Here is a 13,056-nt window from a genome sequence, read left to right as displayed (position 1 = left end):
TCTTAAAAATATGATCGGTCATAGAAAAATGGGGAAAAATCTGTTCTGCAATACCATTTATGTATACTTAAAATACCATTCACACTGGGGCGCCTGGGTGGCGCAGTCGGTTAAGCGTCCGACTTCAGCCAGGTCACGATCTCACAGTCAGTGAGTTCGAGCCCCGCGTCAGGCTCTGGGCTGATTCAGGCTCAGAGCCTGGAGCCTGTTTCCGATTCTGTGTCTCCCTCTCTCTCTGCCCCTCCCCCGTTCATGCTCTGTCTCTCTCTGTCCCAAAAATAAATAAACGTTGGAAAAAAAAAAATTTAAAAAATACCATTCACAGAATGTTATGCGTTTCACAAGGACACACACAAATGAAATAATTCAGGGTTTTCTGAGCTGTGTTCCATAGAACAATCTGGTGCGACATTTCTAGGCATGATTTTAAATGACTTGTTTCTTATTCACATTTATATCCAGGCTGACCTCAAACATGCATCAGAGGTTAAACTTCTAATGTCTGAAACACAAAAGGAAGGGCTCCCCTTATTCCAGGCCTGGGTTTGTAGAATTTACCTAGTACAGTTTTTCTTGGAAAAATAGATGTCTTCTTAAACATCAAAGAAGAGTTTTCCTACTGACAGGTCCCAATCTATGCCAAGGTTGGAACATCTTTGCCCCTGAACAACAAGTGATATCATTGACAGTGGACTCTAATATAGCACTTAGTAATATACCAGAATCATAAGTGCTTTAAATGTTTTAACTCCTTTAATCTTCAGAACACCCTCTGAGATGCTACTATGTTGTTGTGCACATTTATGTGTGCAGAAACAGGTTTACAGAACCTTACAAACTTTCCTGAGACCACAGAACTAGTTACTGGTAGAATTGAGTTTTGAATGCTGAGAGTTGGGTTCATAGATCTAACTTTTCACTTGTTTTTTTCTGTATTGTCAGTTTCTAATCTATTGTTTTGTTTGGCTCTTTTATTTTATTTTGTATTTCATTTTCTCTTTTTTTTAGTTCATTGAGAGAAAAACTTAGATTTTTAATTTTTTATCTTTCTAAAATATGCTTGAAGCTATATAATTCAATCTGAGAAATCTCTGAATTGCATCTCACAGATTTGATGTTGTATTTTCATATTGTTCCCTTCAAAATAATTTCAAACTTCTATTGATTTATTTTTTCATATTTTTCTATAATATTACCAATTGTTTAGTTTCTAAGTTCTTAGAGTTTTTTTTAAATCTTTGGTTCTGATATCTAGATTAATTTTTAGTGGCTTGAAAACACAATGTAGTTTTACCCAGTTGAGAGTTATTGGGATTTGTTTTATATTCTAGCATTCTGTCGTTTGGGGGCTTGTTCCATGTGTACCTAAAAAGGATGTTTATTCTAAAGTTGTTGGGTATAGAGTTCTCTATATGTCACCTGAGTGTTGCTGAAGTTCTTTCGATCTCTTATGATATTTAGTGTGCTCTATCAATACAAAGAGTGCTATGTTAAAATTCCTGATTATGACTTTGAATTATTTCTTTCTTTAATCAAAGTACAATTAACATACAGTATTATATCAGTGTCAGGTATAAAACTCCTTTTAAAAATTTGAGTATAGTTGACACACTGTTACATTAGTTTCAGGTGTACAAGATGGCGATTAATAATTCTGTACATTACTCAGTGCTCACCAGTGTTTAAGTGTAGACCTCCTCTGTTTCCAAACATTATTAAAATGTTATTAACTATATTATGTTGTAATTTTCATCTTTGTGACTTATTTATTTTATAACTGAGAGTTCATACCTCTTAATCCTCTTTATCTATTTTCACCCATCTTTTCACCACCCCCACTCTGGCAACCACTAGTTCATTCTCTGTATTTAATAGTCTGCTTTCTTTGATCATTTTGTTTTTTAGATTCCACGTATATGTGAAATCATATGGTATTGGTCTTTGTCTTATCTCATTTAGCCCGTTATCCTCTAGGTCCATCCATGTTGTCAAAAATAGCAAGATCTCATTCGTTTTTGTGACCAGTACTCCATTGGATACATATACCTGTCACCTCTTCTTTAGCCATTTATCTATCAATGGACACTTGGATTGCTTCCATACCTTCACTGTTATAAATAATGTTGCAATAAATATAGGGGTGCCTATATCCTTTCAAATATATACCTGCTTTCTTTGGGTAAATACCTAGTAGTGGGATTACTGGATCATATGGTATTTCTATTTTTCATTTTTTGAGGAGTCTCCATTCTGTTTTCCACAGTGGCTGCACCAACTTACATTCCCACCAAAGTGCACATGGGTTCTTTTTTCTCCACATCCTTGCCAACCCTTAATATTAACCATTCTGAATAGTGTAAGGTAATATCTCATTGTGGTTTTGATTTGCATTTCCCTGATGATTAGCTGATGATTGAACATCATTTCATGTGTCTGATTGCCATCTATGGGTCTTCTTTGGAAAAATATCTCTTCAGGTCCTCTGCCCATATTTTAATTGGACTGTTTGGTTTATTTTTAGTGTTGTGTTGTTTGTTTGACTTTTTATATATATATATATATTTTGGATATTAACCACTTATTAGATATATCATTTGCAAATATTTTCTCCCATCCACTAGGTTGCCTTTTTGTTTTGTTGATGGTTTCCTTTACTTTGCAAAAGCATTATATTTTGGAGTAGTCCCAATAGTTTATTTTTGCTTCTGGTTCCTTTGCCTAATGAGGTCTGTCTAAACAAATGTTGCTAAGGGTGATGCCTAAGAGATTCTGCCTATGTTTTCTTCTAGATGTTTTATGGTTTCAGGACTTGTTTTTAGGTATTTAATCCATTTTGGGTTTATTTCTGTGTATGGTGTAAGAAAGAGGTCTAGTTTCATTCTTTTGTATGTTGCTGTCCAGTTTTCCCCAGCACTGTTTATTGAAGAGACTTTTTTTTCTAACACTGTATATTCTTGCCTCCTTTGTTGTAGATTAATGGGGGCTCTATTAAGTTCCATTGATATTTGTATCTGTTTTTGTGTCAGTGCCATATTGTTTTGTTTATTTCTTTGTAGTATAGTTTGAATTTGGCATTGTGATACCTCCAATTTTGTTCTCTTTTGTTGAGATTGCTTTGGCTGTTTGGGGGTCTTTTGTAGTTCCATACAAATTTTAGGTTTATTGTAGTTCTGTGAAAAATGCTGTTGGGTATTTTGATAGGGATTGCTTTAAATGTGTACATTGTTTTGGGTAGTATGAACATTTAAATGATACTAATTTTTTAATGATACTAATTTTTTTGTATGTCTTACAGTTTTCAGGGCATAAGTTTTTCACCTCATGATTTAATATATTCCTAGTATTTTATTATTTTTGATAGGACCATTTCTTCTTTCTTTTTCATTATAAATGTATAAAAATGCAGTAGATTTCTGTCTTAATTTTGTATCCTGAAGCTTCTATCCTGCAACTTTACTGAATCATTTACTAGTTCTAATAGTTTTTTTTTTTAAGTTTACTTATTTATTTTGAGAGAGAGAGCATGAGCAGGGAAGGGGCAGAGCGGAGAGGGAGAATCCCAAGCAGGCTCCATGTGGTCAGTGTGCTGAGCCCAATATGGGGCACAAACCCATGAAGCTGTGAGATCATGACCTGAGCTGAAATCAAGAGGCAGACACTTAACCAACTGAGCCACCCACGTGCCCCAGTTCTAACAGATTTTTTGGTGGCATCTTTAGGATGTTTCTCTAGATGGTATCATGTCATATGCAAATAGTGACAGTTTTATTTCTTCCTTATCAATTTAGATGCCTTTTATTTCTTTTTCTGGTTTAAATGCTGCAGCTAGGATTTTCAGTACTATGTTGAATAAAAGTGGATATCCTTGTCTTATTCCTGTCCCTAGAGAAAAAACTTTGTTTTTCCTCATGGAGTATGATGTTTCCTGTGAATTTGTTATATATGGCCTTTATTTTGTTGAGGTATATTCCCTTTATACCCATTTTGTTGAGAGTGTTGATCATGAGGGGATGTTGAATTTTGTCAAATGTGTTTTCTGCATCTATTGATAAGATCATATGGTTTTTATCCTTACTCTTGTTAATGCGATATATAACAGTGATTGATTTGTGAATAGTGAACCACCCTTGGGTTCCTGGAGTAAATTCCACTTGATTGTGGTGAATGATTGTTTTTAACATATTGTTGAATTTGGGGACACCTGGGTGACTCAGTAGGTTGAGCATCTGACTCTTGGTTTTGGCTTAGGTCAGGATCTCATGGTTTGTGGGATCAAGGCCCCACATTGGGTTCCGTGCTGATGGCTCAGAGCCTGCCTGGAATATTCTCTCTGCCTCTCACTCTGTCCCTCCCTCATGCATGTGCATTGTGTCTCTCTAAAAAATGACATTGTTGAATTTGGATTGCTAATAATGTTGTTGAGGATTTTTGCGTCTATGTTTATTAGGGATATTGGTCTGTAGTTTTCTTTTTTGTGTAGTGTCTTTGTCTGGTTTTGTTACCAGGGTATTGTTGGTCTTATAGAATGAATTTGGGTTTTCCTTCCTGTTTCTTTTTGGAATAGTTTGAGAAGAATAGGTATTAATTTTTCTTCCTTTAATTTTTTAAATATTTATATTTGAGAGAGCACAAGCTGGGGAGGGGCAAAGAGAGAAGGGGACAGAAGATTCTAAGTGGGTTCTGCACTTACAGCAGCGAGCCTACTGTGGGGCTTGAACCCATGAACCGTGAGATCATGACCTGAGCTAAAGGTAGACACTCAACCGACTTAGCCACCCAGGCATCCTGATATTAATTTTTCTTTAAATGTTTGATAGAATTCACCTGTGAATCTATCTAGTCCTCAGCTTTTGTTTGTTGGAAGTTTTTGAGTACCAGTTCAATTTCATTACTAGTAGTCAGTCTGTTTCTTCCTGATTCAGTTTTCAGAGATTGTGTGTTTTAAGAAATTTATCCATTTCTTCTAGGTTGTCCAATTTGTTGGCATATAACTTTTCATAACCTCTTATCCTTTATGTTTCTGTGGTGTTGGTATATCTTATTTTGTTTTTATATGAGTTATCTCTCTTTTTTAGTGATATCTAGCTACAGTTTTATCAATTTTATCTTTTCAAATAACCAGCTTTTGGCTTCACTGATTTTTTTCTATCTCATTTTTTCCCCGCTCTAATTTTTATTATTTCCTTCCTTCTACTGACTTTGGGCTTTTAGTATTTTTTTGTCTATGTTTTTTAGATGTAAGGTTAGGTTGTTTGAGATTTTGTTTCTTGAGGTAGGACTGTATTACTATAAATTTCCCTGTTAGAACTGCCTTGTTATGTCTACAAGATTTTGGACCATTGTGTGCATGAGTTTGTTTGTTTGTTTTTGAGAGTGGGAGAGACAGTGCAAGTGTGTGAGAGCAGGGGAGGGGCAAAGAGAGAGGAAGAGAGAGAATCCCAAGTGGGCTCTACACTGTCAGCACAGAGCCTAACATGGGGGTTGAACTCACAAACCATGAGATCATGACCTGATCCGAAATTAAGAGTTGGGTGCTTACGTTACTGAGGCACCAGGTCCCCCTATACCATTGTGTTTTCATTTGTCTCTGTGTGTCTTTTGATCTCCTCTTTGATTTTGTGGTTGACTTAGTCATTGTTTAGTAGCATGCTGTTTAGCCTCCATGTGTTTGTGCTTTTTCCAAGTATTTTTTCTTAAAATCCATTTCTGGTTTCATACTGTTGGAATTGGAGCAATGCACGATGTGATTTAAGTCTTTTTAAATTATTTAGACATTTTTTGTGGCCTAACGTGATCTATCCTAGAGAATGTTACATGTACACTTGAAAAGAATGCGTATTCTGCTTTTTGGGGGGTAGAATGTTCTGTATGTATCTGGTAAGTCCATCAGGTCTGGTGTGTTACTCAAACTCATTTCCCTATTTTTCTGGCTGGGTGATCTATCCGTTAATGTAAGTAGGGTGTTCAGGCCACTTACTATTATTGTATTACTGTCAGTTTCTTTCTTTATGTTTGTTTATATTTGCTTTATATGTTTAGGTGCTCTTAAATTGGGTGCATGGAAAGTTATGATTGTTATATCTTCCTATTGGACTGATACCTTTATCATTATGTAGTGCCTTTCTTTTTTCTCTTGCTATATATATAGTCTTTGTTTTAAAGGCTATTTTGTCCAATATACGTATTGGCTTTTTATTCATTTCTATTTGCATGGTATATGTTTTTCTGTCCCTTCACTTTCAGTTTGTATGTGTCTGTAGGTCTGAAATGAGTTTCTTCTAGGCAGCATATAAATGAATTTTTTTGGTTTTGGTTTTTAAAAAAATTTTTTTAGTCCCCCTTTGTTCTTTGGAGCATTTAGTTCATTTATATTTAAACTAATTATTGATAGGTATGTATTTATTGCCATTTTGTTAACTATTGTTTGGATATTTCTGTAATTCTTGTCTGATCCTTTCTTCTCCTGCTCTATTTCCATATCATTTGATGACTGTTTTTTTAGTGTTATGCTTGGATTCTTCTTCTCTTTATTTTTTTGTGTATCTATTATAGGTTTTTGATTTTGTGGTTACCGTTGGGTTCTTATATGACATCTTATTGTATAGCAGTGTGTATTACATTGATGGTCATTTAAGTTTGAACACATTCCAAAAGTACTAAATTTTTAACCCCCCCCACATTTTATGTATATAATGTCATATTTTACATTTTCAATTTTGTGTATCCCTTGACTAATTTTTGTAGATATAATTGATTTTACTCCTTTTGTGTTTTAATCTCTACTGTTTTCATGAGTGATTAATTTACTACTTTTACTATTTGTTTGCTTTTACCTGTAAATTTTTCCCTTTCATAATTTTCTTCAAGTTATGGTCTTTATTTCCTCTCGTAGAGTTCCCTTTAACATTTCTCGTAAGGCTAGTTAGCAGTAATGAACTCCCTTAACTTTGGTTTGTCTTTATCTCTCCTATTCTGAATAAAAGCCTTGCTGGGTATCTTATTCTTGGTGTAAGTTTTTTCCTTCAGCACTTTGAATATATCTAGTCACTTCTTTCTGGCCTGCAAAGTTTCTACAGAAAAATCAGCAATAGTCTTATGTGGCTTCCCTTGTATATAACAGTTTTCTCTTGCTGTTTTTATAATTTTCCATCATTACTTTTTATCATTTCAATGATTCATCTTAATGTGGGCCTTTGGGGATTTATCTTGTTAGGGACTCTTTACCCAGGTTAGGGAAATTTCTGACTATTATTTCTTCAGATTAGTTTTCTGCCCCCTTCTCTCTCTCTCCTCTTTCTGGGATCCCTATGATGCAGATTTTATTACATTTGATGATATTGCTGAGTTCCTTTAACATTGTCTCATTTTTGTTACTCTTTTTGCTGTTTGGTTGATTTCCATTATCCTGACTTTCAGAATGCTGATCCATTTTGCATCCCCTAAATCTAAGGCATCTAAATGATTCCTTTTCATTTCATTAATGAATTTTTCAGTTCTTCTGACGGTTCATTTTTTTTTTTAAATATTTTCTTTGTTGACATTCTTACTGAGCTCATCCACTTTTCTCAAATTCAGCGAGTATCTTAATGACCATTGGTTTCAATTCTTTACCAGGTACTTTGCTTATCTTAGTTTAGTTTACCTCTTTTACTTTGATTTTTGTCTTGTTTTTTTATTTTTATTTTTTTCCATTTGGGACATATTTTTCTGTCTGCTCATTTTGTCTAATTCTCTGTGTTTGTTTCTATGTATCATGTAGGTTAGTTAGATTCCCTAGTCTTTAGAGGAGTGGTCTTGAGTAGGAGAGGTCTTGTGGTACCTGTAGCTCAATTGCCCCTGGTTACCAGAAATAGGAACTCTGTTGATGATCCTTGTGTGGGCTGTGTGCTCCCTTCTGTTGTGGATGAGCTGCCATTGCCTTTAGCCCAGCAGGCTTCAGTGACCTGCTTTGCCTGCTGTGGGCACATTGGTCATGGTTTGTTCCCCAAGCTGTCATGAGGACTGAGGCCACCATAGGCTTGTTGGTAAATGGGGCCAATAGTCAGCCTAGCTGTCTGCAGTCAGCCTCTCCAGTGTAGTTGTGGGTACACCAAAGGGCAGAGCCTGTTCCCTGCTTGGTCAACTGAGAGGTTCTCATTTGTGGGTGGGGGTGGCTATCAGCCTAGCTGTTTGCAGTTAGCTTCTCTGCCACAGGTGTAGATGCACTGAAGGGCATGGTTTGCTCCCCGTGCTATCAGCTGAGAGGCTGGGCTACTGGAGCTGTGGGCATGCTACTGTGTGGGGTTATCTCTTCCACTCCTCAAGGCAGGAATGACTTCAGAGTGATACTGGTCCTTGCTGGGTATGGTAGGTAGGATCAGCTTTGAAGAGGTGCCTGCTCAGGAAGGTAGGTTGGATGGGGCAGTCTGTAGGGAACATAGATGGGGCATGAGGAGGTAGCAAGATAGATGGAGTCAGTCCTGCCTCTTGCAAGTGTCAGGCTATCTAGGCTGGAGGAAGGGGAAGAGAAATGGCCCCTGCCATCACTCCCCCACCCCACCCCCCGCCCCTGCAAAGAAATCTTTTAAAGATCCCTGCTTCTCTAGTACATGTTCTAAGATGAGTCAATAAATCTCCTTCACATATACCCCAGGTACATTTCAAACTGCAGTTTCTGTGTTATGTCTTGGGCCAAGTTTTATATTTTGTTGGCTCTTTAGAGGCAGGAACTCAGTTTCATGTTACCCTCTGGCTTTCCTAGAGTTAAGCCTGCTGATTTTTCTAGCTCCTGAAGTTAAGCCCCACTGGTTTTCAGAGCCAGATGTTATGGGGATTCATCTTCCCAGTGCAGTTCCCTAGTGCCAAGGATTCCTGGTGTAGAGTCTGTTCCTTTTGCTTCTCCGTGCTTATGACATCCCTCTCATTTGTGGTTAGTCCTGCCAGAGATTTAATTCCAAACTGTGTTTTCACTCCTCCTACCCTTTCCCCTGTGGCCTCCTCTCTCGTTGATTGTGGAAGGTCCATTCTGCCAGTCTTTGAGTTGGGTAAGTTGCATAATTATAACTGTTATCTTGTGTTGGTGGGAAGAGGTGAGCTCAGGATCCTCCTACTTGGCCATTGTCCCCAAATTTCCTTTCTCCTTTTAGATTTACCTATTTTTGGCTTCATGTATTTTGAAGCTAGGTTATTTGGTGCATACACCTTTAGATTTTTGTATTTGATGAATAGACCCTTTTATCATTTTGAAATGTTCCTCATTATCTCTGATAATCTGTTTATCTTGAAAACTACTTTGTTATTAATATACCTACAGTAACTTTCACATGCTTACTGGTTGCAGGATATACCTTTTTGTATTCTTCTACTTTTATCCTATCTCTGTTCTCATATTTAAACTTTGTTGTAAGTACTGTATAGTTGGTTCTTGTTTCTTTGTCCATTTTGCCTTTGATACCGTTCTCCCAAGTTAAGAGCTTAATGTGTAAACAAACTTTATTTAAATAAACCATGCTATGTCTTGTACTGAGTAAACAGCCTCCACATTGTGTGTGTGTGTGTGTGTGCGCGTGCGCACATGCGCACACGTGTGCATCCATGTGCTTGCGTGTGGGTATGAGAAAGAGAGAAAGAATTGGGCTTTCTTAGTAAGGTTTTTTTTCAAGGTTCACTTATATGTTTATTTTGGGGGAGGTGAATTTTATTTTTAAGTAATCCATATACCCATCATGGGGCTGGAACTCATGACCCTGAGATAAAGAGTCGCATGCTCTACCAAGCCAGTGAGGCACCTAAATCTTTATTTTTGATTAAAGTTTAGTCATGATAACTTTGTAAACCTTTTACCGAGGCTACAGAGTCTACTTACTACTCTTAGGAAAAGCTCTATCAAATTTTCTTTTATTATTTCATGGGAGTGTTTAATTCTTTCTGTAATTTTAGACATTTCTCTCCCTGTTCGTCTTTTATTCATTTGTCACTTTCTGAGTATATTTTCTACCAGGAAATCCTGAAAATGTATTTTTCTTTCTCTTAGATTTCAGGTACAGAGATAGAGTTAATCATACTTACCAGTCCTAACCTGCTGTTGCCATCATTGCAAGTTTTCTTCCTTGTTCTGTTTATTTCTTTTACTCTTATAATCAGGCATCTATTCTAACACGTATGCTGTGGGTTGTTTCATTTGTGTGTATCCATGTGAAATGTGGAGCGTTTTGTGTGCAGTACTTTAGTGTATATAAATGACATTGTGAAGTATATGTTTTTGTATTTCTCCATGTTGTACCATGATTTAAAGATCTATGTTTATTGTTGTGTACATTTCTTATCTATTACTTCTTACTATGAAACTTTATTTTTTCAAATTGGAACTCTCATAAATGCTCATAGAATTTGCCATGAGGTTACTTCAGTCACCATAGCACTCTAATGCATTATCAACTGATGAAAAAATTAAAAGTCCAGTTCTGCTGCTCAAAGGGACTATTGAGTCAAAGACTGCCAAAATGGAAAGTTCCCACTTTCTTGTGAATTAGGTCCCTGTAAATGTGAATCTTGCACATATATGACCAGTATCCAGCTCCTAGGACTTACTCCCTGGGGAATATGTCCCTGATGCTCCTGACCCTCCTTCATTCAGGCACATGCGTTCGTTAGATGCCTTAGATTTATCTTCTTAAATCCATACCATACTTCTCCCTGATTCTGCAGTTAAAGATTTTATAGCACTGAACCAAACTGACAGCCTATAATAGTTATGGCTAAGAAAGCTATTGTCAGGGATCTTTACTTTAGGCATAAATGTGAAGATTCCTACATACTTTTGAGACGTCTGGTCCAAGAACATGGCATATGTAACAAACAGGAAGCTTTCAGGTACAAGTTACAAAACCCCAACCTAAACAGTAAAAAATTGGCTTAAGCAATAAGCATATAATCTCACTTTACTAGCAGAATAATACTGGCTGCTGCAGCAGGCAGAGCCCAACATCTGTTAAGCATAATAGAGTAGAAGCTTGTTGATTGGCCCTACAAAGTTTGCTAGGGGTTGGTGACTCTTCTGGACAGAGTTGGTGATTTTGACATCCCAGTTCTTTCATCTTGTCATTACACTAACTGTAACACATGGCTTCTTTTTTTTTTTTTTTTAAGAAAAAAATGTTAAAATATATTTAAAAGGCAAAAGTCCCCTGCTCTTCAGAACATGTTCTAAATATAAGATGTTATCATGAAATGAAATAAACACAGAAAACCTTTTCTGTGGTTTTCTCCTTAGAAATTGGTTGGTTTCCTGCGACTTAGATCAGTCTTGTACATTTGGGAAAGAACACATGGCTTCTTTTAAGTCACTTTAGTAAGGGAAAAGGGCTGGTCGATTGCCTGTTCTTAAGAGTTGTTGCATACTAAGGCAATACAGTTTCCAGCTCCTTTTTTTTTTAATTTGTATTTTTACTGAAATATGGTAGACACACAATGTTACTTTAGTTTCAGGTGTACAACATAGTGGTTGATAAGTCTGCACATTTTTCTATGCTCATCACAAATGTGTTTACCATCTGTCACCATACAATGCTGTTACAATACCATTGACTGTATTCCCTATGCTGTTCTTCTATCCCCATGGTCTATTCATTCCATAATTGGAAGCCTGTATCTCCCACTCCCCTTCATGAATCTTGCCCATCTCCCCACACCATTCCTCTATTGAAACCATTACTTTTCTGTATTTATGGATCTGTTCTGCTTTTTATTTTCTAGATTTCACATATAAGTGAAATCATATGACATTTGTCTTTCCCAGTCTGACTTATTTCACATAACGCTGTACCTTCTAGGTCCATCCATGTTGCCACAAATGGCCATAAGAAAGAATGAAATCTTACTGAATAATAATCCATTGTATGTATATACCACATTTTTATCCACTCATCTATTGATGGATACTTGGATTGCTTCCGCATCTTGGCTTTTGGAAATCAAACTGCAGTACACATAAGGCTGCATATTATCTTTTCAAATTAGTCTTTTCATTTTCTTTGGAATACCCAATAATGGAATTACTGGATTATATATGGTATCTCTATTTTTAAGTTTTTGAGTAACCTTCATACTGTTTTCCACGTGGCTGTACTAATTTACATTCCTACCAACACTGCATAAGGGCTCCCTTTTCTCCATATCCTCACCAACATTTGTTATTTTTGTCTTTTTGATACTAGCCATTCTGACAAATATGAAGTGGTATCTCATTGTGATTTTGATTTGCATCTCCCCAGTGATTAGTGATATTGAGCATTTTTTCATGTGTCTATTTCCCATCTGTATGTCTTCTTTGGAAAAATATTCAGGTCCTTTGACCATTTTTTATTTGGATTGTTTGGTTTTTTTTGGTGTTGAATTGTATGAGTTCTTTATATACTTTGGATCATCCCCTTACTGGATATATCATTTGCAAATATCTTCTCCCATTCGCTAGGTTGCCTTTTTGTTTTGTTGATGGTTTCCTTGCTGATCAGAAGCTTTTTATTTTGGTGTAGTCCCAATAGTTTATTTTTGCTTTTGTTTCCCTTGCCTAAAAAGGCCTCTTTAGACAAATGTTGCTAAGGATGATGTCAAAGAGATTACTGCTTATGTTTTCTTTTAGCAGTTTTATGGTTTCAAGTTTCACATTTAAATCTGTAATCCATTTTGAATTTGTTTTTGCATACAGTGTTAAGAAAGTGGTTTAGTTTCATTATTTTGCATGTAGCTGTCCAGTTTTCCCAACATCATTTGTTGCAGAGACTGTCTTTTCCACATTGTATATTCTTGCCTCCTTTGTCATAGATTAATTGACCACATAGATACGTATAGGTTTGTTTCTAGGGTGTGCACTCTGTTCCATTGATTTATGTGTGTGTTTTTGTGCCATTACCACACTGTTTTGAATACTAAAGCTTTGTAGTATAGTTTGAAATATGGGATTGTGATAGCAACAACTTTGGTCTTTCTAAGATTATTTTGGCTATTCACGGTTTTCTGTGGTCCCATACAAATTTTAGTGCTGTTTGTTCTAGTTCTGTGAAAAATACTATTGGTAAT

General features: G+C 36.3%; 1 protein-coding gene across 1 annotated transcript in view; it reads left to right on the top strand.

Moving 5' to 3' along the window:
- The window catches only part of B3GAT2 (beta-1,3-glucuronyltransferase 2), a 96,424-nt gene that overhangs the window by 22,517 nt on the left and 60,851 nt on the right, over positions 1 to 13,056 (top strand). The window contains exons 3-4 of the mRNA XM_040473892.1: positions 5,526 to 5,555; positions 10,950 to 10,968. Of these exons, the coding sequence (XP_040329826.1) occupies positions 5,526 to 5,555; positions 10,950 to 10,968 (49 nt within the window). The remainder of the gene's footprint in view (positions 1 to 5,525; positions 5,556 to 10,949; positions 10,969 to 13,056) is intronic.

Source organism: Herpailurus yagouaroundi, unplaced genomic scaffold (assembly GCF_014898765.1).
Source record: "Herpailurus yagouaroundi ecotype Mexico unplaced genomic scaffold, PumYag 139, whole genome shotgun sequence".
Lineage (NCBI taxonomy): Eukaryota > Metazoa > Chordata > Mammalia > Carnivora > Felidae > Herpailurus > Herpailurus yagouaroundi.
The sequence above is the reverse complement of the archived record's forward strand: the minus strand, read 5'-3'. Positions and strand labels throughout refer to the sequence as shown.